Source organism: Petaurus breviceps, unplaced genomic scaffold (genome assembly GCF_028583685.1).
Source record: "Petaurus breviceps papuanus isolate PSGF00001 unplaced genomic scaffold, PetGlider_PUasm1.0 227, whole genome shotgun sequence".
In the NCBI taxonomy this organism is placed as follows: Eukaryota; Metazoa; Chordata; class Mammalia; order Diprotodontia; family Petauridae; genus Petaurus; species Petaurus breviceps.
This window is the reverse complement of record NW_027185896.1, coordinates 5,681,886-5,706,650: the sequence shown is the minus strand read 5'-3', so window position 1 is coordinate 5,706,650 and position 24,765 is coordinate 5,681,886. Positions and strand designations below refer to the sequence as shown.

The following is a 24,765-nucleotide window of genomic DNA, read 5'->3' as shown; positions in this document are numbered from 1 at the left end:
CCGCTTGCCCGGGGCTCAGTCTGTCTGCAGAGTGAAGAATCCTGACTAGTTCAAGGCTTCTTAACCTGCTATTGGCTCAGCCTCGCACTGGATTTTTTGAATCAAAGTCTTTTCTTTGAGCCTCAGTTTCTCCATCAGTATAATGAGAGAAGTTGGTTTAGCATCAGGGGTTTGTAACCTGGAGTGCGTAAACTTTTTTTTAATTTGAATAGCTTACTTCAATAGAATTGATTCCTTTTTTTAATACTATGTATTTCACACATTTAAATGCATTATTCTGAGAAGGGTTCCATAGGCATCATCTAAGCCGGAGTGGGGAACCTACAGCCTCTAGGCCACATGTGGACCCTCTAGGTCCTCAAGTACAGCCCTTTGATTGGATTCGGTCCAATCTCGAGGACCTAGAGGGCCTCATGTGGCCCAGAGCCCAAAGGTCCCCCACCTAGCCTGTGAAATGGGTCTATGATACATAAAAGTTAAAACCCCCTGGACTACATGAATTCTAATGGTTCAGACTAAGTGACTGGCTCAAAGCCACTTCCTCCAAGAAGCTCTCAAGTAGCATCATCCTTCAACCTGCCATTCTTCTCAGCCCCTCTCACTCTTGAATGTCACTGGGGGGAGGGGCTTCCTCACTGCCTGCTGACTAGGGGAGGGGGGAAGAGGAGGCTGGACTGGATGACCTGCCCACAACCTCATCCCTCACCTGATCTCTTGGCGTTCTTTCATCCAGGCTGCTAGCACCTGCCTTGACTCTGCATCTCTGTAGGTCTAGGAAAAAATGTAGGGATTAGTACAAGGTGTGCCTGGTGTTACAGGGGGTGGGGGAGGTGAGATAGAAAAGGATAAGGAAAGGGATAAATATGAATTCAGGGCAGGCTAGGATATCCAGCAAATGTGCTTATGCACAGCCTTCACAGAAGGTGAAGTGCTGGGTGGGGATTCTCAGGAAGCAGCCCAGTGTATTGGGAAGAATAATGGATAGGCTCCCACCCCTCATGCCCACACTGGCACCTGCATCCTCTCCAGGAGCCCAGTGAGAGCCTGCTGCCAGGTCAGTGAGTGCATGTACTGCTCTGTATTGATGATGTTGATCTCTCTTTCCAGTTCAGGAATGATGGCACCTGTCCTCCAACCATGGCGAAGCATGAGGTCCTGGGTGGTGATGGCAGAAGGGAGGGAGAGAGGGAGGTAAAAATGGGAGTGGCTACGGCCAGGAGAACACCCAGGAGGCCAGGCCAGGCCATGGGCTCTGGTCCCTTCTACTCCCTTACCCCACAGGTCCTTACCCACATTATCTGCAGGACAGGAGTTACCGAAATGGTTGATGCCTGCTTGCCCAGTAGCCATTGAGTCTACTGTATGTGCTAAGCAGAGGGACAGCTTGGGGTGGGGGGAACATGAGGGCATGAAGGCAGAAGGGGTTTACTCACTGCAAGGTCACTATAGAGGTGGTCCCCAAAATACAGCACTCGGGACCCCCGCCACCCTGTCAGATGTAGGAAGTCAAATAGGTTTCCCTGAAAGCAAAACAAACTCAGAGTTAACCATACAACAGTGTGGGGACAGCCCTGGGATACCTCCCTTCCCCTCTCCCCCCACCCAAACATCCCCCATCCCCAGCCTCTCTCCTCAGGCTTGTGTTCTTTCGTGGGCTTTAGCTCTTTTCAGGCCCTGTGATGCTGGGTACCAAGTGACTTTTAGGGTCCAGAACTTGTTGTTCCCAGGCAGTAACCTTTGCCCTGAGCTCTGTCACCTCAAGCTTCATGAAAAGATTGATAATTCCCATTCCCTGAGGTCCCAAACCCCAGGGAACCAAGTTGTCCTTTCCCAAGCCCCCCTCCAGACCTCCTCGGTCCTGGGAGCAGGTCATCAGCTGATCTAAGAGCGAAACTGGCATTTCTGCTCCCCAACAGGTTAACAGATGCCTCCATTGCCTATCTGGGATCCTGAGAAGCCACCTCCCCACCAGGAAGCCACAGGGGAAGAGTCCATGGGTAGAAAGATGCCTTGTAACCCTCAGGAAAGATCTTCCTTAGCACCTTCAGATGACTTGGGAGGAACTGAGAATTGCCTGTTGTTACTTAGTGCCATGAATTTTAACTTCTTTGTCCAAAGCTCCCCCTTAGCTCAGAGAAGACTGATGAGCCAGAGAAAAGCTTCCCAGTGCAGTCTCTCCCTACTTACTCAATTTCTGTCCCAGAATATGATGCAGTCAAGCTCGTGGGAAACAGGCAAGCCCGGGCTTCACACAAGCCAGCCTCTGGGCCAAATGCTACATTCCAAAGAGTCAGCCCAAGCGTGGGCAGGACATGGGCCGGTGAGTGACCCAGCCTCTCCTGAGTAGCCCCTCCACAATCCCTGGCCCCAGGGAAAGCCACTGAGCTGGCTAGAGGCCACACACAACACCCAGAGGTGTCAACTTGTGTGGGATGTTGGAGAGGGCTGAGGCAGACATGGGCAGCCAGACTACACAACCAGGCCCCCTCTCTTGTCCTGTGTGGTGTGCGCTCCCGTATATATAGACACACAGACACAGACAGACAGACATACCCCCCCACACACACACACTCTCCCCCCCCCCCCACACACACACACCCCTCCACCTTCGGAATACAAAAGACAGCGCTGGGCACTGGGATAGATACAAAGTTTAGATAAGACATGGTGGCTATCCTGAGAGAGCTTATTGAAGAAGCATAGAACAAAGCATTTAATGTGAGGTCGAAGGAGGGAAGATTGTGACCTGCAAAGGGAAAGTAAGGGATGGCTTCATGGAGAAGGGAGTATCCAAGGTGAACTTAGAGGGTTAGGAAGGTAGGGAAGGAAGGTATTCAAGGACTAGGGATGGGGGGGGAGGGCGGGGGAAGCCCAATGTGTGCTTAGAAACAGAGGAGTCCAGTTTGGTCTGAGAGTAAGGAATCAGTAAACATGTAGTAAGTGTCCACTTTTGCTGGTCACCGTGCTAAGTAAGGCACTGCAGTAAGGAGAAGAGTAATAGAAGTTGTCCTGTCCCCAAAGTCTTTGTGCCATTTTAAGCTATTAAAGCTGAAATCTGTACAGAGACTCCTGAGACACCATGGATTAGGTGAGAAGGTAAAGGTCTGGCGATGCCAGGCTGGGGAGGGCCTTGAAGACCTGTCTAGGAGGTCTGGATTGAACTCAGTGGACAATCAGGAGCCACTGAAGATTTCCAAACAGCTCTAGAGAGAAGAGTTCGTTCAAGCAGTGACATTCGGAATGGATTGTGGTGGGGGTGAGAGTGGGGTGGAGAAGGAGAGATGGGCCTGTAAGACCTTGATTTAAGACTTTATTTCAGGCCTATGGTAACAAGGGCTTGTACTAGAAAGGTGGAAATACATGTGGAGGGGAAGGAGATGGATGTGCCAGATATTTCAGTGATAGAAGCAAAATGAGCTTAATGTGGAAGGGGAGGGAGAAGGAGATGTCAGGGATAACCTCAAGAACAGTCTACTGGGAGACTGGGTAAAGATGGCGGCATGACCAGAAATAGGGAAATGAAGAGGGAAACTAATGCCAGCCTGGACCTTGGAAGGGGTCGGAGCTGGAAATAAAGGTTGGGGGAGGGGATGGAATCCACAGAGAGAAGGAAATAGAAGCCACGAAGCAGCAGAGGAGATGCTGAGGAAGAGAATAGAATGACAGGAGACAGAAGCCCAAGTCCAGAAGGTTCAGGGATTCTTGTGCCCTTTAAAGGATCCCTGTTGGAAAGAAGACAGAGAAAGGAAACAGAGAAGGGAGGAGAAAGCATCCAGTAGCACAAGACAGGAGACATTGTCAAGTGCTGCAAGGATGCAGAGATGAAAGGAAAAAAGGGTGATTCGATTTGGTGATTTTCAGGTTAATGGTGATCTTGGAGTAAATGTCAGAGGGAGGGATCAGATACAAAGCTAAACTGCAAATGCTAAGGAGAGAAGGGGTGGTAAGAAATAATTATAATAATAATGGTGCTTTAAGGTTTGCAAAGCACTTTATAGTTATTTCATTTGGGAGGGAGGGAGGTGGCATTATTATGTGAGAAAACTGAGGCTGAGAACTAAGTGACTTGCCAAAGGTCACACAGCTAGTAAGTGTCTGAAGATTCAAACTCAGGTCTTCCAGTCTCCCAGTACAGGATCCTATCTCCTGGGTCATCTTGTTGCTTAGAGGTTTGGGGCATAGATATTTTTTTTTTGGCCAGGAAATTTGGCCATGAAGCAGAAGAGATAGGAGAGTCAAGAAAGAGCTTTTTTAGGATTAGTGAGACTTGAATATGTTTCAAGGGAGGCAGGAAGGAGATTGTAGAGGAAGAGACTGGAAATGTGCAACAGAGGAATGAATTGCTGGGGCAAGGTTCTATCAGGAGGCAGGAGGGAATAATAAAAAGAATAGCTGAACGGCTGCTAGGTAGTGCAGTAGATAGAGCCATGGCCCACCCTGGAGTCAGGAGGACCTGAGTTCAAATCCAGCCTCAGACACTTAACTAGCTGTGGGATCTTGAACAAGTCACCTAAGTCCAATTTCCTCCTCCCCCCCCCCCGCCCAAACCCCACCACCACCAAAGAACAGTTGATATCAATAGCACAGGGAGGGCTCTTCTTGGTGAGGAGCTTGGATCCCTCTCCTATGACAAGGAGGAAAGAGAAGATGCAGCAGAGCTGAGGGATTTTGAGGAATGGAATGTGGGGAATTAGGGGCCTCACTTTTGAAAACCCCTGGCTTTTTCAGTGATGTGGAGATGACCCGCTGCAGGGTGTGGGGTCAGGCTCCATGGGAGTGTGAGGAGAGAGGAATGAGATGGGCAGTGGCTGAGAGGAGCGCGGCTTCATGCACATGCCACACAGATGAGGAGGCTGAAATCTGCTTTTCATCATCCTGGCCGCTGCCCTGTCCCCACAAGTGCTGAGGCTCTCCTCCTTCCAGTTTTCTTGTATTTGCTGATTTCTGTACCTGTCTGTCTCCTTGCTTTCCCAGTGCAATCTAAGCTAATTGAGGGCAGAACCTGCTGAGTTTCACTGTAGTTAGGATGGGGGAGGGGTCTTTCTTGCACACAGTAGGCATTTCATAAATGTTGAATTGAAATGCAATTCTTCCAGAGACATTCAGCATCTTGGGAGGGACAGGCTTAGGAATAGGAACTAGACCTGTGATTTCACTGATACAGGAGCACCTGGGTGAAGGATCTCCCCCTACCCATGCAGATTGTCACCTTCTCTGTACATTAGGGCTTCAGATAAGTTTCTAGGGGGAGCCCAGGGTTACCCAGACACCACAGATCAGAAGTTGGCCTTGAACCCTGGTATTCCTGGTTTTGAGGCTATCTCTAGAGGAGATATTGGATGATGAGGCTTACTTAGGGATGATGGGATAGTGGGAGGTTGGGGGTGACGGCGTTCCTAAGAGGGGAGCTAATGAAATATGAAAACTTATAGGACTTGGGGTCCAGCCTGGGTCTAGAGACCCATGAAGTCAATGTAAGAGAGGAGAGCTAGCTGAGAGAACAATGATGTGTCAAGGGATTCACTCCTGATAAAGGAAGAGTGAGTTTAGTGGGAGTTGGAGAAGGAGGGTTGGAAGGTTAGGCAGCTGAGAGATAGTGAAGCCTCTCAGTGTTATCAGACTGGTGTCAAGGCCCTTGTCCTTCTTCCCCATATGTGACCAGCCTGCCTTCTCAGCCTCTGTTCTAGAGAAAGCAAACTTATCTCCCTCTCCTGGAAGTCAAAATCAACCTCACTTCTCTGAGGGGCTAAGGTCTCCTTCAAGCTTCCCAAGCAAGGTAAGGAAAGGCACAATCCTACTGTGTGCAGCCAATACTTCCCTATAAAGTGGTGGGTCAGAAACACAGAGCATGCCCAAAGAGGTGCCTGGGCCAAGAGTATGGCCAGCATAGCCACACTGTGGGTTACAGCAATCAATCAACCAACAAGCATTGATGCCATGCCTAATATATGACATGTACTGGGCTTCCAAAGACAAAAGTCAAGCAGTCCCTGTTCTCAAGGAACTTGCATTCTAATGGAGGAAACAAGAAGTACATAGAAAGGCATATACAGAATGTGGAGAGAGAGGGCATTAGCCGCTGGGGGAATTGGGAAAGGATTTGGGCAGAAGGTGGCAATGGAGCTGAATTGTGAAGGAAATCTAGGGATTCCAAGAGGAACAGGTGAAGAGAGTGTTACAAGCCTTGGGGACAGCTAGTACAAAGGCAGGAGAATTGCAGAGGAGGCTGGTAAGAAAAGAGGAAGAATGTTTGAAGACTAGGAAGGTGATAAGGGGTCTGGTTGGGCAGACTTTTAAATATTAGACTGAGGAGTGTATCTGAGAGGCCATAGAAAGCCACTAGGGTTTATTGGATGTGGGCAGGGAGAGCCCCATAGCACTTTGGTGGTTTCATTGAGTATAAATTGCATTGGGAAGAGACTTAAGGGAGGCAGACCAAACCAGGAAGCTATGGAAACAGTCCAGGCAAGGAGTGATAAGGGCCTGAAGAAGCATGACGGCTGCGTCAGTGGAGATGTGGAAATAGGGATGACTATATGTAGGAGCAGAGCAGATGTGTAGGCTGAGTGTGAATGAGGAGACAGGAATGACAGTGAGATTGTGTCTCAATGCCTGGAGGGTCAGTTGGGCTCTGTCTAGAAACAGGAAATTTGGAAGGGGAGTCGGGTTTGGTCTCGAAATACAAATTAATTGGGAGCATCCTTTGCCATCAGACTCTCCTGGGATAAAGGGAAGTTGGAGAATAGTGGAGGCAGAGATAATAGCTGACATTTTCAGGCAAAGATTGCTGCAAATAGGAAGCACATAATATATGGGTGTAATTTTGTATTATTTTTTTTTTTGTCTGGACCTAATCTTTCATTGATATAGGGAACTTCTAGGCATGGAAATTTCTCCTTCTACCGGTGTCCATTGGCAACTTGTCTGTAATTCATAGCCTCAGGCACTGAGAAACTAACTAATTTACTTGCCCTTGGCTACACAGCTAGTCTGCTTCGGAGGCCACACTTGAACCCGGGTCTCCCTGCCTCCAGGGCCAGCCCTCTCTCCACCACACCATCTAGTACACCTTTCACTTAAGCTAAAATTATGGTAAGGAAAATATTACTTAGCACTAAAATGTTCTAATTGAATCCCAACACACATTGTAGGAGAGCCAGCGTTCCCTGGAATACAATTTTGGGGGAAATGGTCCAAGGTATTGGAGCAGGGATGAGGTGTAAGACCAAGGACTTTTATGGTAAACAAAGGGTTGGGACATCAGTTTTCTGTTGGATTGTAAGAACAGTGTGGAGCTCAGACTACAGGTCTGTCTTCCCTAAGACTGGTCAAACTGTTGCTGAGGGCTGTCCTCTGTGGCTATGAGATGAATCTATAGAGCTTTGTTAACCTTCTAACACCATAGACACAGACACTGCCATTGCCTTTTCCAATAGCTTTTCCAAAGTCTGACATTTCTCTGGGGACATATGTAAGGGCCAGGTTCTCAGGCGGAACCGGAGGCCCCATCTAGAGCCTTCTTACCCCTGCCATGGGAAGATCAGATATTCTTCCTTTATCTCAGGACAGGGGAAGCCTACAGGATTCAGGTGCCTCATTTCCCATCAGGTGAGATCTACAATGTTCTGGTCTCTAGGAGTGACATGTCAGGCTTGGTCACTAACCCAGTAGCCCCTTCATTTTAATACCCTGTCTCTCTCAGACTGGAAGGCTAGAGATCCAGGCCCCTTGGACCTGTTGGAAGCTGGTCTTGAGTACTGGGATTTCTGAATTCCTGACCTAGGCTAACCTTGCTAATCCCCTTTGTTTAGAGCCACTCAATTCCAGCTAAACCCATTATGAAACCTCAATCCACCTTAGGGTTCATTCCTACTATTTCTGTTTGCCAACTCTCCTTCCTTCCCTGGAAGTAAACCAACCCATCCACCTGACTGTAAGGAACTGGAGTCAGCTTTCCTATTTATTTTCCAGGCTCACATTCTGTGTGTATACAGCCTGTTAACACTGGGGTCAGATCCTGGACCTGATGGTTAGAGGCTGGGTCAGTGTGACTGATAGAAGGCTGACCCTTCTAGGTAAGTTGGGGAGGATCTGCAGGTCAGGCTGGGACAGCATCTGCATTTTATCTGGTGACCACTTTAGAAGAGTAGAACTGAAAATGAGTCAACCTTTTGTTGATATGCTACCCCCTGGTCACCCTCGCTTCCTCTACCCCCAACTTTGTATTCTTGACCTCAGTCTCTGGCCATTCGCTCTGCCTAAGGGCCCAAGTACGGCTATGTACTCTATGGCTCAGTCAAATTGACCTTCTTCCCATTCTTGACATATAGTGCTCCACCTCCCGTCCCCATGCATTTGCGTTGGCCATCTCCCATGTCTGGAATGCACTTCTTCCCCATCTTTGCCTCTTGGAATCTCTGGTTCCTTTTAAGACATGTTTAATGACACCTTTTATAGGAGAACTTTCCTGGTCCCACCAGCTGCTGGTGCTTCTCTATTATGGTTACCTCGTATCTGTTTGGCATAAACCTACAAATGTCTCCCCTATTATGCCATAAGCTCCTTGAGTCACTTTTGTCCCATGTCCGCAGTATCTAGCATAGTGCATGGCATATAGGAAGCACTTAATAAATGCTTATTGTTTGGTTGATTGGCCTTCGAGGTGGGGAAGGAGTAACCAGGACTTGTGTCATATTCTTTAAGGATTCAGTCTTAGTGGTCACCCTCAGCCTTTCCAGAAAGTCCCCAAATGCAGGAAGGATTTATATGCCTGCATTTATGACTCTTCTGTAACAGGAATGAAAAAGGGACCTCCGTCTGCTGTGGGTTCATTGAGACCTCTCCCAACACCAGTTGCCCTGGCCTCCATGCTATCTTTCACACATGCCTGACCAGGTGCCACTGTGGACACAAGAGGACTCCTTTACCCCTTCTCTACTGGTTGCCCATGTAGAACTGAAAGAGAACTCATAGACCATCTGGTCCATCCGTCTTACCTGACGATAGATCGTTCCCTTTTTCAAGTGGTTGATTTTGTCCCACTGGAGTACACCACTTTCATCCAGTTTTCTAAAAGGCCTGGGGTAGAAGAAAGAGATAGATGGGGAGAAGAAGGAAGAAAAGCTGTTTGAATCACCAGGACAGACCAGGGAACCCACCAGATATGGCCCTGATGAGTGATTCTGAAGTTCAGAAAGGATAATGAGAATGGTGCTGTTACCTTGGGAAAGCTCCCTACTGTTCTACAAAGCAAGCCCGTAGAGGTCAGCCCCCGTGACCCCCGTGACCCTACAGACAGACAGTTCCAAAGACAAACACCAACGAGCCTGGGAAGCACTTTCCTTCCCAATGTAAACAGGATGAAGCCGATGAGCCCACCCGACCCTTCGACCCAAAGTCAAGGAGCCCACAGACAGCAGGGCTGCCCAGCTGTGCCATGTATGGGGAACAGCCTGCTCTGTCAGCTGGGCCTTAAAGCCACACCAGCCCTCACTTCCCCTTTCCTTCCAGAGCCAAAAAGGAAGAGGAAAGCAGGCTCAGCTGAGGTTGAAGGGAAAATGGGATAGAAATCATGCTTCCCCAGACTCCTCAGGGTCAGTGCTAGAACCAGAAGGTTTGGAGCTGGGGTGTCTATGCCCATCGGGTGAAAGGCGGCTCACAGGAGAAGTGCATGAAGGGAAATGGGCACAGTTCCCAGGGACCAGCAGGGTCAGGTTTCTGTCTGGGGACTTAGCTGCTTGGAGGAGGATTTGTGTTCCTTCCTATTCATTCCAGGAGACTGAGCAACAGGCTGGTCTCCACCCTCTAAGGGTGGGACTCAAAAGCACAGAATTCTTAGGGGAAAAGGGCCAAAACCATCACCCAGCACTCAGGTTGGATAAGAAACTTTTATTCATTAAGCTATATTCATAAACAAATATTCATTAGTTCTCTTCCTAGAGGGGTTGAGATTATCTATCTATCTATCTATCTATCTATCTATCTATCTATCTATCTATCTATCTATCTATCCATCTATCTATATCTATCTACCTACCTACCTATCTATCTAGACACATATACAAAGGACAAGGTGGGATTTACCAGTTACTCTTTAGGCAAGATTGCATTTCCTTTTTCTGAGGGGGAGGGAAAGAGGGCAAAGCGGAGACCTGAGCCCTCCCCCATGGCTTAAGTGACCTGACATCACAAAGATGGCAGGGCCAGCCACATGAGACTCATCCTTTGTGCTCCTCTCCGTTCCGTCCCCCACCTCCCACCCTCCAGTTTAGAGCCTGTGGTTTTAAGAAACTCAGTTCTCCAGTAGATGTTTGAAGGAAAGGAAAATTGTGGACCCCCAGACAGTGCCCAGCTTACTTGCGCCTATCTGTGAAAAAATTTGGCTTGTCAGCTCGGACAATGACTACGTCAAAAAGATCTCGCCAGTCCTTGCCAACCATGTGCTTCATCCCCTTGTTCCTGAGGATGACAGTGTGCAATAGGCAGAGAAGGAAAGGGGGAGAAAAGAAAAAAGAATATTTTTAAAAGAGAAGGGAAATCAGGGGACAAAGATATAGTGACTAAGGGCACACAACCCCCCCCTTCCCTGGCACCCCATTGATCCCAATGAGATGACTGAGCTCAACTATCAAGTGAGAAGAACCTGGAGCTAGGATCCCCAAGTGAGACTGGGGTCTGGGCATTTCATTTTAGGAGTGATATCCCCTAGAGAGTCAGTTTGGGCATTCTGTGGAAAGATCTGTCCTTGTCTTCTGACTTCTTACATCAGAGCTGGTCCTTTCCCCTGCCCAACTATGGGGCTGCAGGTAGGGAGGTAGTGGAGTGTAGACCTCCTGCAGAGAAGAGGGCCCTCGTAATGCTTAGCTATCAGTCTAGTTGTTTGACCTCTTCAAGAGGCCAAGCCATTGCTTGTCTACTCAGCAGGGCATGCTACTGGTACCCCACCACGGTCAGGGCATGCAGTCCTGGAAGCCAGCTGCCAAGTTCTTTCCCAATTCTACAGGGAGAGGAAGAGTTACCAGGTGGGCCTGATTCTTCTCTGGACAGAGAAAAAATCATCCAGGCCTCTAGATTCTGAATCCAGCTTCCTTCATATTTGGGAGACTTTTTTTTTTAAATAAGCCCTTATTACTTGACAGTTTTCGTTCATTTACCAGGCTTCCCTTGAGCCACACTGAAAGGGGGAGGGGACTCACACGAAGCTGAAGGGGCTATTGGTGATGAGGAAAAGCTTCTTGCCATGGTTGACGAGGCGAGTCAGCACAGCGTGTGTCTCATCTCCACGGAGTATGTACTTCTCTGGAAGAGAACGGAGGGCCCGTGTGGGCTGGTCAGTGCCCTGCTCAGCCAGAACTCCTTGCCTTTATGATCACAGCCAGGACTTCATCCTCCAAGAACCTTTCCTAGACTGGCATAGCCTTCTCTTTGTCCTGATTCTGAGCTACTATTTCCCTAATGGGCAATTGTAAGTGAGCTACTTAGGTTAACTGCATTTGGGCTGGTCCTGTTTCTCAGGTCAGACTCCAGGTTCCCTGTGGGTAAGGGTCTCATTTGTTCTAAAAGCACCCTTTGCTGTTTCAGAAAGACTTGTGAACGACCTGGGAGAGCCTCAGAGAGACTTCTGGACAAAGGGAGAATTTGCCAAGCACAGCTGACTATGACCTCATGGCAAGTTCTACCCTTTCAAGTCCCCGTAAGTGAAGGGCCTGAAGAGACCTAGAACCAAACGAGAGACCTGAGGACCTACCCAACCTTAAAGTGGGGTCTGCTTACCCATGTCCTTCTCGATCCACTGGTACATCAGACCCTTGATGTGGACATCTCTGATGGCATCCTAGAGGGCACGAACATCAGCTTTTAAGCTGCCAGGGCTTGGGGACTTTCCCGTCTCTGTACCAAGGGGCAGGATTGTCTCCTATGTTTTCTCCCCATCCTGCCTCAGAAGCTGCTAAGGAACCTGGATATTTCTTGGGACCCTTAGACCCAGACCACGAAAGGACCTAGATTTCGACTGGGGAAAAGATGTGGGACATTTATGGAATTATGCTAAGTAGCCCATGAGCCCTCCAAGAGCAGGATTAAGTTTTCAGCCCTTCATACCCCTAAAGCATGGAGTACAGGACTGGGCAGAGTATAATCTTTTTGGTTGATCATCCTGGGACCATAGCAGGCTTTGTTTGGATTCTTGGGCCAGTTTTCTCAGCACTGCTAGCTCCAGGGGATGGCCCTGACAGCCAGTTTGGACCACTCCCCACCCCCTCCCCCAGCATCTGCCTCCAATTTAAAACTATACCCTCACCCCCAACAGAAAAAACTCCATAAGCGCTGCTGGCATGTCTTTTTGGCAGGGAGGGGCCAGGGTGGGAAGGGGGGGTCACCTCCAGGCCTTCCTGAAGGCCCCACTCCAGGACTCATTCCTCACCGAGACATCCTTGTAGAGGTGAGTCTGGTCAAACTCCAGGTTATGGGCGAGGAAGTGGTCAACCACAGAGGAAAGAAGGGCCATCTCAGGGAGAGAAAAGATATCCATGAACTGCTTGAGAGAGGGACCCTGAGGAAAGGAAGAAGGCTACATCTGAGAGACAGAAGAGAACTCAGTACCCTGCTTGGAGGCGAGGAAAAATGGCCCATCTGATGGGAAGGAAAGGCTCAATAAAGAGTTCAGGCTGAAAGCAATGTCAGAGGCCTCAACCCTGGCCACCTCTGCATCTCCTCCCAAATATAGAAGAGGAACCTTTCCTAACTTCTCTGAATTTATGAGAACCATCTGACCTTTTCCCAAACTGTATATTTGAATTCTCCTAACCCCCTCTCCAAATGAGAAGTGCAGTATTTATTAAACACTCCGTCTTGTCCTCGGTCATCTCAGCACGTGTGTACCCATTTTCACAACTTCACTACACCACCTCATCACACTTGTTTGCAGTTATTTCTTCCCCTCTGGGTGTCCCCCAAGGACAGGGGCTAGGTCAACTGTCCCGCTGCTCTCTCCCACATCTCTGGATTAAGGGTATGTGTTCACGTGGAGGGGCCACCCATGTAGCTGCAAGTTGAATGCAGGTGTCATACATGTTGCCCAAGGGACTGGACAAATATCAGGTTGGAAAATAGGCCACCCTCCCTCTGAGGCAAAGGAATAGCTTAGAGGTTCATTTGGAGGGCATGACAAGTCTCAGTTGTATTGGGGGGGGGGGAGGCATATGGTAAGAGAGGAGAGCGCACATGTACTCCTGAATCTCCTGTTAATTTTCAAAGCCCTCCCCAACTTGGTCCCATCTTTCCTGCCTCATCAAACAGTATTCTCCCTCCTGTACCCTGGACACAGCCAAAACAGACTATCTCTGATGCCTTTGCACCAGTCATCCCTCAAGCCTACAATGCTCGTCTTCTTCATGAAGACTTCCCTGATTCCTGCAACCGCTGGACCCTCCCTCCCAAACTGCCTCTAAGTACAGTACCTATGTTTAGATTTACTTACTCTACAATCTACCCTTAGATAGGCACTCGTCTCTTCTATTAGACCGTAAGCTCACTGAGAGTATAGTTGTTTTTTTGTTCTTTGTCCTTGTTTGCTCAGGGCATACCATGTAGCAAGCACTCCATAAATACTTGTTGCTAGATCTTGAGAACTGTCACCCAAAGACAGGGGTGGGGAAAAACCTGACAGTGAAAAAAGTCCCCGAGTTAGGGAATACCTCTGTCAGAAGGGGATGAGGTGAGAAAATGATTCCCAGCTCCACTTTGTGGTCAAAACACAGGCTCTGTTGGCCCAAAGGCAGGAATGTCCCCTTTCTCTTACTCCTGGGAAAGTTGAGGGGCCAGACTCTTAACAGGCCTGGGCAGATGTTTCCACAATCTATTAGCTGCTGGTACAAGTGGGGCACAAAGCAGATGTGGCCCTTCCTTTTAATGTACTCAATTGTAAGAGGGCAAATGCAGGATCTGTCCAGTGGGGCAGAGGGAAGGCCAACAGAGATGAACAAAGAACTGGCTGGGAAAGCCTGGACAGACTGGCCACTAGGTCATGCTCTCAAGCACAGGGTGAGGGCCCATGACTCCAGAGGCATTTTTCACGTCAGGCTGAAAGAACTCTGGCCATGAGATGGAGCCTTGGGTGATAACTTGAAGGCAGGGTCAAGGGGGTGGGGGGAGTTGTTTGCCATGAAACAACAGGAAAGACTAATGCTGCCAACTATTTGGCATTTCGTTACATTCTGACTTAGCTTAGTATTAGTGACAGGCTGTATAAAGCCACCTCCTAGAGCCAGGGACTAAGGTTTTAGCAGCAAGCAACATCTTCCTTCTCCCACTCCACAAAAAGAAAGCAAGGGATTTTAGTTGGGGAGACTTTTCAGGGTTCCTGTTTTGATTGAGGAAATGAAGAAGTAATAAGGCAATTATTAACATTTCTGTTTCTAGGCCTTAGAAGACTGTGGGGATGGAGGGTGGTAGGTAGGCAGACAGGTATAGAATCATCACTGACTTCCCAGTCTGCATGGGTTAGGGGCTAAGGGCAGCTCTAGGATACACCAGTCCATCTTAGCTTACAAGATTCCCAGTTTGGTTCCCCAAATGTGTCACAGAACAAATTTGGGGACACATTTCCTGGGAAGCTTGGGAAAAGCTAAGCCTCCAACAGTATCTGATCTCACCCATACATGGGTATGTACCCATAATGCCTTCCTCCCCAACAGAAGGCAGAAAGAACTGAGTCTGTGATTGTATTAAGTGCCTGCAGACTCCAAGGACACAGACAGGCCAGCCAGTCTGACCAAGTTCTTAAAGTTTCCCACTCTGATTGAACTGCTGCCATGTATTATATATCACATTCATAACACATTCTTAGGGGGGGAAATGATAATACTTTAGCTCCTTAAGGTCAAAGGTAAGGACTATACTCCAGATGTAGGAAAGGGCATAGATTTTTTTTCCCAGGCCCAATAAGGACTTCCTTCTTAGTCATTGTACTTGGCCCTTAGGTGAAATCAGCAGGATCAAGGGGCCTGGGGAGCAACTTGCCTCCCCACCCCCCAGAGTTCTGGGGATTAGTATTAGAAATAGAAATGACACACTGGTTTGCCCTAGCATTTCCCAACCAAAGTAGGACCACTTTTCAGGGTAGGTGGAGATGGGAAGTGACATTTAAGCTTCCAACATGGCTTTAGGCAATCACATGAGAAAGAAAAATCCTAGTTTTCTGGTCCAACATGGAGACATAAAAAGCATAAACCTGGGGGCTTTCAAATCCCAAATCACATGGTCTAGTCTGTCTGTAGTACCTTGCCATAAAAGTCACTCATCTGGTAGAGTGGGATGTGCTGGGTTCCCCCATACAAGTCAATCACCTCTTCATCAGGAACAGGCTGAAGACCCCTGAGGAGGAAAAAAAGTTTTCTATTTTGAAAATAAATTTTTAGTGTGTCTTTTGTTTTCACATTGCTAAAATCTCTTCCTGTATTCCTTCCCTCTCTTCTGCCCAGAGAACCCTTCCTTATAGCAAACTTGTTTTCTAAAAAAAAAAGAGAAAGATAAAAAAAAAATCAACAAAATCACTTGATACATCGGGGGGAAAAGTCTGACAATATTATGCAGTAGGAACAACGTTTTCTATTGCCACCTCAAATAACATGAACCAGGGTTGGTTGGTTCCTGAGCAGGAAGGCCACCCAGGCTCAGAGCTTCCTCTCCTCAGGCCTTCCTTTAGCTAAGAGAAGGAAGCTTCATGGAGGAAACCTTCCAGCCGAGGAGGCCAGCATGTACACCCATGCACAAACTGGGCTGAGGATGTGTTAGAAAAATGACCCAGACTGAGTGTGTGAGTATGTGTGTGTGTGTGTGAGTGTGTGTGTGTGCGTGCGTGTGTGTTCGTGCTCATGCCCGCACCTGTGCCTTGAAGACAGACCATTAGCCATACATAGGAGTACTATTATGTGTGTAAAAGCCCTAGGTCCAGTGTAACTGTCAGGAAAAGTGAGCATCAGATGCTTAGTGTTTTAGAATGAGCACTGGGTTTGGAGTTAGAGGCCTAGATTTGAATCCTGCTTCTACATCCCCTGTGGTCTCAGGACAGACACTTCCAGGAAGTCCAGAAGAATTTCCTTCTCTGTGGGGTTGAACTAGACCATCTCCAAGGGCTCTTCCAACTCTGAGTCCGATATTCCTGCGACTGCTCAGTTTCTGGCCAGGGATTTCCCCAAAGGCAAGGAGGATCACTCCTCCAGCAACCATGATAAGCCCCCAAGGAGAATGTGTAAAACCTGATCCAAATCCCAGGCCTGAGAACAAGACCTTTCAGACTGACCTGTAGGCTGTTCCCAATTGGACGTAATGGAAAGCATCAATCTTCATCAGAAGACTCTGGCCAAGGAAGAGAGGCAGGCACAGATCTTAATTATCTACCATAGTTTGACTGGAGAGTTTATTTTTAAAAGCCACACTCTTTATTAAAGTTGCTAACAATTCCCTTTCCAGTTCACTTATCTGACGTCATCATTGGCCCATTCAGATCCTTGTTAAGAATCTCTCTTGCTCTGGGAGGTAGGGGACTCACAAAAAAAAGAACATGGTTCTCTGAGGGATAGACAGGGAAGCCCTAGCGGGTCTGTTATTTCTCAGGGACCTTATTTCTGAAGCCTGACTTTTGAAAGACAATGTTCTTGTATTAGTCAGTCATCCAAGGAAGGCAGACCCCCACAAAGAACAGCCTAGCCCGGTGGAATAGCTGGAGAATGTTCACCTAGGGGAGCTAAAAAGGTTACATAAAGCAAGAGAGCCCTTAGCCCAGAGCAGAGGAATTCAAGAGAGCCATCCCTCTAGGGCTGGGGCAGGAGGAAGAAGTCAGATGCTGAAGATATGGGGCAGACCAGCCACCCTGCCAAGGACACTGCTGCAGCCCACTCAGGTGCCACTCAGTGCCCATCAACAAGGGCATTTAAAGCATCAACTGACTCTAGAATTACTATATATTATTCTCCTTCCCACATTCTGTTGTTGTTTGTCCTTCGTTTTGGAAGAGGACCAATGACATCATGAGGTGTTGTCTTAACTTTCAGTGAATCGGATTTAAGTGAGGAAGTGTTGCACAAAGTTGTCAGCCTCACTGTCTCTTTCAGAATCACTGAAGTCCAGTGGCAAGACAAAAGTCAGGATGATTGGTGATGTCCTGGGATGCAGCAGATGACCTTGGCATCTTTGATGTCTGACCAATCTCTAAGCTCTCCACAGTGCCTGCTTCAGTCACCTTCATGACTTTTGGAACAAATAGTTCTCATCTGTCCATTCCCAGGGAGGGCTCTTCACATGCGTGGGGTAGACACCCCCCTAACTCACCGATGGGTCTGAGACCCGTTGGTAACCCTCAACCTGGCTTAGGCCATTGGCTGAGATGGTTTTTACTGGGGTGTAGCTGCTGTGCATGCTACGTCTTGGAGCCACAGGTGAGAGTTAGTTGCCAGGCAGACACCAAAGCCCTGAAAAGGGCTCCATGAGCCCTCCCACCAGAGGGGCTAGTCTTCCCTGGACACCCCAGACACCCCTTCTCCCCACATGCTACAGTTTAGCCAAACTGGCCTTTTGGAACAAATGCTCCTCCTCCTATCTCCACGCCCAGAAAGCCTGGCTTCCTCCTGACTCCTGGCATCCCTCGTGTCCTTTAAAGTTGACTTCAAGTAGTACCTTTTTCATGAAATCTTTCCTAATCCCCCAAGATTCCAGAAACTCTTTCCCCTCTCTTCTCTAAATTACTTTCAAAACTTTTAAAAAGTATACTTACTCCGTATAACCTTGGGCAAGTTACTTAACCCCAATTGCCCTCGAAAAGGCAAAAAAAAAATTTGCTGAGGGTAGAGATGCTCTGGTTTTTCTCTTTTCACCCCTCCCCCAGGCTGGTACATAGTCTATACTTAAGAAATGCTCATTGATTGATTGAACATGGAAGATACGGCGCAGGAAGCAAGTGAGGGACCTAGGTTTTAAGCTTCATCCTACTCCAGTGCCCTGGTCCTTGGTCTCTTCTCATCCAGGGAGAGTAACTATTTCATTGTTCTGTTAGGCAGACCTCTCAAACGATGATTGGAAAATCCACACTAGGAATTAGCATCCTCAAGTATTAATACAAGAGAACAAGACAAAGACCACCACTGTATCAATGTATCTGGTGGACCCTCAACGGAAGAACGTGAGTAAGAATTATGCATGAAAAGGAGGCATAGGGGGGGTGATTTGTTCCACTGACAGGGTATGCACCCCAATGAAATCCAGGCTCTAGGTGTTCAAGTGCTAGGGGGTGTTGGTGCCTATAAAAGTCAATCTCCTGAATGTCCGAGTCACCTCCCTATATTTGATCAATGACACGAAATGCCAGCGTACTCACCTTCTCACATACTTTCTCTCCTCTGACATTCTCTGGGCTAAATACTGAATTTAGCAGGTCCCATCACCAACTGCTTTCCTGCTCTGTCTAGCTTTGGAAACAGCCATGGACTGGGCATATGTCTGAGGTCCTGACTATTTCCTATCCCAGCCCCAACATATGCACACAGACATACAGAAAAAGCTTGAGGCTGTGATCCTAAGAGGGAGGACCAGCAAGCCAGCATTGAGAAAGGAAAAGAAACTTCTCCCCAGGCCCATCAGAAGCCTGAACTCAAGGCTATCCTGGAATTTCTGTGGCTTGATTTGCAGAGAAGCCCTTGAGGTGGGTGATCAACCCCTAGCTGTCACTGACAACAACAGTAACATATATGTATGTATGTATAAAATCTCATTTGATCTGCAGAATACCCTGGGAGGGAGATACTGTGAGTATTATTCTCATGATATAGATGAAAAGTCTGAGGCACAGAGAGGTTGCCCATATCTTGCCCATAGTCACATAACAAGCAAGTTTCTAAGACAGGATCTGAACTCTGATCTCTTCTGACTCCAAGGGCCAAGTTTTGCTCTCCAGAACCTTATGGAAGACACATAACCCCCTCCTTACTCACCTTTTGCACATCGTAGTGTAGGCCTCGAATGGCGAAATCTGGGATGTAATCATATTTTCTGATCTCTCCTGGGTACTGTATGGGGAGAGGGGTTAGCAGACACAGCATGAATCTGAGACAGCAACTTCAACAGTCTAAATACAAAGTGGCTGGGATGGGCTACATGCCCTTTCAGTGTAACCACCGGGGAAGAGACAGAGGGCAAAGGCAAAGGGAGAGCAGGGTGCTGCCTTCAGCCAGGGAGGCAGACATCGGGACCAGAATCCAGGTACTGTCTTTCTACAGCGATGACCATATCTGAGCACACAAGGGAATCACTGTAGACCTTTAGGGATGGGGGAAATAGGGAGCTAGACACTGGCTCTAGCATGAAAAGGACTGAGAAGAAGACTGAGAGAAAAAGAGAGATGTGTTTTTACCTTATACTGCTGTATTAGGATCTCTCTGGCTGTGTTGAAAATCATGGAGTGCAATGAATCAGAGTACTGTGCTAAGGTATAGTCATAGTCGAATCCATATACCTCCACCTCCCCCAGGCTGATCTCATTGTTGGCATAGATCGCAGCTGGGTTAAGGAGATTGCAGACTTCAGGAGGAAGGAGGTCTGCAAAAAAGGAGGAAACAGGGGGTTTGAACCTTCGAGAAGTCTGGGGTTTAGGACTATTTAATTCCTACCTCACCCTAACCTCCAGTTTCTCCTTCCTCTTCCAGACAGATACATTTATAAACCTGCCAACAATACCCACTCAGTCCCTTCTTGACCCTACCCGAAACATTTAACTCCTACCCATCTTAAATGACTGTGAGAGGTTTTCTTTCTGCTTCTAATATGGATGCTGAGACTTAGCGAACTAATTAAAGGATAGTCAGACTTACTTGATTTCTTAAGAATCAAAAAGTCCTGAGTGGACACATGGTTAATGGCTCATTGGTTTGTCTAATCTTTCCAAATACCTGCCATCATTTGAACTCCCCCTCCTTCTAATCAGGATAAAGTAGGTGGCTCTAATTTTCTCATAATTTGGGATCAAACCCAGAGTGCCTCTGGGGTCCTTCCTGGCTGAAGCACTTTTCCAACCTTGCTTAGTTTTGCTGGCATTGTTTGAACAGGCTCTGGCTTCACACAGACCTCCTTCCACTCTCCCCCCGCCCTTCCTCCCCTACCCCCCGCCCCAACCTCCAAGAAAACAAGATTCCAAAATGTCCAAGAAACACTACAAGTGAAGGCGGAAGGCTGACATTGTACGCCATTATTCAGCAGCTAGAGTTTGGTCTTTCTGGTTTGTCCTAATTTCTCTTCCATCTGGCTTCTCTAATCCCCTGGAGATAGTGTACACACGGCTGAAGTGGTATTTAACAGGTAGGACTTCCAGAGTATGGATGGAGATGAGTGGCTGGCAAGAGAGTCTCCTCCAATTCGATTTTCTTCTAAGAGCCTCCCAGCCAGGCCCCTTGCTGATTACATTTCCCAGTATCCAGGCTGGCCAAGAACATTGCTAATTAAGTCAGTAGGTGTGTGTGAGAGATGCCTGGCTTTGCTGGAATATTACTCAGGCCCTCCCTCCTGTCTCTCCCAGAGTCTAAGTGATGGCAATCTGGCCCCTTTCCCAGTCCCCAGATGGGCACTATAGGAAGCTTTTGCTCCCTGGGGTCTGAAGATACACAGTGATGTAGCCAAAAGCTTGGTCTGTATAAAGCTCGATTTGTAAGCTGCTTGGGCAGGCAGTGGGTGTTTTGTTATCTGCTGCCTGTGCTCAGTTGCAGAGCTGGGTGTAAGGTCAAATTTCCACTGCTTACTCAGCACAGGGCCTGGTACAAAATAAATACTAAAATCCTTTTTCATTAATTTGCTATTCAAACATGAACAAGACATAAAGAAAAGCAAAGATAGAAGATGTGGCTTATAGGCTTGTTTAGGCAAGACGGACGACTAAAATGTAACAAGGGTCAGTCCAAAACTAGATAACTTCTCTGTTCACTGGTCCCCAGAAAACCTAGCTCTGGATCTTATAGCACATGGCATTTATACTTGAACTTGCAAGCCTGTTCTAAGTAAAACATTAATTTTGGCATAAGTGTGTGTTGGTCCAAAAATTTGACTTGGGTGGGGCATGGATCTTCTCGAGGCCTAGTTAAGAAGTTTATATCTCCTACATATATTCCAGAGATTGAAGTATGTGTTCCTTTCATTGTAGTTGAATCAAACGTGGCTCTCAGGGATTAGGGCAAAAACATTTCTAAGGAGAAAGGGCTGGTAGTATTCATTACTATATTCTTGAGGGCGTTAAGAAATGCAAAATATTTTCAGTCTTTTTGGCCCCCCGGCGCCTTCTCCCCCCAAAGTCTTACAGTAAGGTTCAGAAATAGAAACATTCCAGTTGTAACATATTTATACATCTTCAGAAGACTGTATGAATAGAGGAAGTGAAAGGAAATAGGGCTCCTTCTGAATCTCTCTGTGCCTAGAGAAGGCATCCTTTCCTCAGGAAAACCTTTATTTTCTTTTCAAAACTTTTTCTAGCCCTAGGAAACTTCAGACCATCTGACATACCCTAGGCTGATAAGGAGATGGAGGGCCCAGAACAGGCATACCAGGCCCTCCACTTTATGTCCCATCAGCATCTTTAATTGGTTCCTCAAAAAAAAATCAGTATTACAAGGGCAGCTAGTTTTAAAGGAAACTTGTAACATATTTGGGGTTTTGAGGTTTAATTAGGACATATGTCAAGCAATGTCAAATGGGTGGCATATATTTCTTCCTCTCCAGCCAGTTCTTTTATTGGGCCCCTCTAGCAGGCCCATGAAGCTTTACCCAAAAATAGCCGCCTGGCTGTACTCTGTAAGGTATGGTGTGAAATGCCTCTACTGGTCCAGAATGGTACCATGGAATGGCAGTCTTGGCTATGCTGGGATGGTGACTGAGTGGGGAACACTTCGTGTATCACATGCATTCTACTCTTCTTTTCCCAGGAGCTCCAAACCAAATTCAGTGTGGAAGAATTAGCTGTTAAAATAACGGAAATCCTCTCTTATCCGTAAGAGTCTGTACACTTCTCGGAGCACCTTTGCAGATGTCTTGAGTCTTACCCCAGTGAGGGAGATAAGGTCACTATTCCATCTCTATCCCTGCTCCTCAGAATTCCTTCCAGGAGGCTCAGGACTTACTCCCCCTCAAAGCCTTCCCTCACCCACCAGGTATGGATAGTCTCCTACTCCTCAAATTTTTTTGTACTTGCTAATCTGCATACATACAGTATCCCCCCAGTAGAATGTAAGTCCCTTGAAATCAGACCGTTTTATGTTTCTTGTCTTTGTAACCCCAGCCCTAGTCTTGTATAAGGTAGGTACTTAAAAGATGAATTGAATATTACAGGGAAATGGGCAAGAAGGGGAGAAAGTAATTGTCCCAGAGGTTGCCCAAGGTCATACAAATAGTCTTTCAAGAGGTAGACCTGGTTCTGAATCTGATTCTGCTTGGATCTAAAGGGGATGGCAGAAGGGTTCTGCTCTAGGAATCAGATATTAATAAGGAAAGGTGTGACATTTGCACCTCTGAATGCCTTGAACCATTTAATCAGCCTCAGCCTCACTATTAGGTCACCAAAGCAACTTATCCCAGGTCCATAGCCAGGGTCAGCTTCCTTTCAGGCTGCAGTAGCAGCTTCTCTATATACTCAGCCGAAAACAAGGGTCAGCCTTTAGACACAGCTCTCATTCTGTCTGCCAACAGTTTCCCCAAATGTCTTACAGACATCTATCAATTCTTTTTATCCCCAGACATTCCAGATGGCTATTAGATAGTTTGGTGAGAGAATATAGGCTAAAGTTGGGAGGGAGAATACTTGGTTGACTTGAGTAACTGAAAACTGGATTCTCCAGATTAGGAGATCCTAATCCTAGGTTAAGAAAATCTAAGCCATGTTCAAAGTCAGTGTTCTTATCACCAGGTTAATCTCAGGATGACATTATGCTAAGCAGGGCATCAGACAGCCAGGAACAAACTCAAATTCGCTCACATGTGGCAAGAGTCAGTTCTTGGATCAAAACAAAATTAAATCTGGCTATGTTTATTCTAGGGGCTCAGACCCTCATCATCATCTCCTTTCTACAGAGGATGTCCAAGAAATTCCAGAAAGAGATTACAGTACACAAATATATGATCCTCTCCCCCTTACAAAAGAAGATTGGGAAGAGAAGGCTTGCAAAAAATCAAGACTAAACACAAATCAGGACAATGTCTGGATTTACTTGTAAAAGCAGCCAGCCTGCAGACTACCTGTGGAGGAAGAGTACCTTCCCCGTTAATCCTCTGGCTTTAGTTTATCCCATCAGGATCTACAATGGACCATTTGTGCACAGTCCTGTTTCCTCAGAGACCCTAGGCAGGGGGCCAGAGAGCTCCAGAAGGGACCAGGAATAGGCTTTTTTTTTAACTTGTAAGGGGTGGGAGTAGGGGGGAAGAAAGGGAGCAGCTCTCACCACGGTCTTGGGCATCTGATGAACCCTAAGGAAGCTTTCTGTGGGGAGGTCATTGAGGGATAGACTGGGTGTACCATGTGTGGGGCACTGGGGCTTGGAACTGTGGATAGAATAGGTAGCTATTTTGGAAGCCCTGTGCCCAACCCAAGCCTATTTTGAGCACACAGTCTTGGGGAAGCATTCCCCCTTAAATTGTCCCCAATCCTACTATATAGACAGGGAGTGGACCAAGGAATCACAGTCACCTGGGGCATCTTCCCCAAAGGAAGATGCCAAAGCCTCTTCCCCTAGGGATGCCTTATGTTATCTTTGAAAGGGGCCTCTGAAAGCTATGCCAATCCAACCCCCCATTTTACAGATGAGGACACTGAGGCACAAAGAGATTTGCCCAAGACCACCCGGCGAATCCTGGCAGCCCCGAAACGAGAATGCAGTAGGTCTCCTGCCTCTCTGTCCAGTGCAGTCTGGCCCTCTGCCCTCCAAAACTCCACCTATCCCTACTCTTACCGTGCACCAGCTTCCTCATCTCCCGGTACCTAGACCACAGGTAGGCGCTGGGCTCGGGAGACTGGGCGGCAGGGGCTGGGGCTGCACTGCGCTGGGCAACCCGGTCAGGGGAAGAGTAGGAGGTGCTGACGACGGGACAGTGGGCGCCAGGACAGTGGGCGCTGGGACAGTGGGAGCCGGGGCTGGAGGAGCCTGCACTGGCTGGGCCGGGGACGGAAGGACCGCAGCCCTGGCAGGAGGAAGCGGCAGCCGCTCGCTGCCAACCCGGGACGTCGTCTCCCCGGAGCCGTAACCAGCGGCACCCCACCGCTCGCAGCCCCGCGCCGGCCATTCCCTTTGCCCAGTGACCCGTTTCCCGGCCAAGCGGCAGCTCCGGCTCCTGCCTCTGCCCGGCCAGCTGTGTTCTGGTCCGAAGCGGCCGCATGTTTCCTTCGCGCGGCCAGCCAATGGCTGCTTTGCCGGCCTTCCAGCCGGCCAATGGCCGGGGCTCCTGACCAGGTGCGGACTGCTGGGGAGGGGCTGCGATCCCCTCTCTCCCCAAGGCCCCCGCCCATTTGAGACAGGAAAGAAGGAGTGTACACGACTGGCAGCCGGGACCGGATACCAGCAGTCAGACCTGGAGCGAGTGTTCCCGCACGGCCCCCGCTAGCCAGAGGAGTGCCTCTCCAGAGGCAGCCGTAGACCCGCGCTCTCCCACGGTGCTTGGGACACAATAGGCGTCCAGGAAACTTGAATAAAATTGAGCAGATTCCTCGCAGCCGGTGAGACTTAAAGCTACTAGCGTAACTTCCCAACT

The 24,765-nt window shown here is 48.1% G+C and overlaps 1 protein-coding gene across 1 annotated transcript; it reads right to left on the bottom strand.

The window, feature by feature from the left end:
- Positions 1-630: 630 nt before the first annotated feature.
- Positions 631-24,408, bottom strand: NT5DC2 (5'-nucleotidase domain containing 2). The gene is made up of 13 exons (XM_069095549.1): positions 23,970-24,408; positions 19,403-19,587; positions 18,984-19,058; positions 16,301-16,356; positions 15,279-15,372; positions 12,422-12,550; positions 11,773-11,833; positions 11,196-11,298; positions 10,357-10,458; positions 8,997-9,078; positions 1,434-1,520; positions 1,015-1,155; positions 631-771 (listed from the first exon to the last, which is right to left on the bottom strand). The coding sequence occupies exons 1-13, from the start codon at positions 24,391-24,393 to the stop codon at positions 703-705; spliced, it is 1,608 nt and encodes a 535-aa protein (XP_068951650.1). The 5' UTR covers positions 24,394-24,408; the 3' UTR covers positions 631-702.
- Between the last annotated feature and the right edge of the window lie 357 nt (positions 24,409-24,765).

Coding starts and splice junctions, on each gene's coding strand:
- NT5DC2 (XM_069095549.1), bottom strand. CDS start 24,393: ATGCGGCCGCTTCGGACCAGAACACAGCTGGCCGGGCAGAGGCAGGAG. Junction 19,588..23,969: donor GATGAGGAAGCTGGTGCACG/GTAAGAGTAGGG, acceptor CCTTTTTTGCAG/ACCTCCTTCCTCCTGAAGTC. Junction 16,357..18,983: donor TACACTACGATGTGCAAAAG/GTGAGTAAGGAG, acceptor TTCCTTGGCCAG/AGTCTTCTGATGAAGATTGA.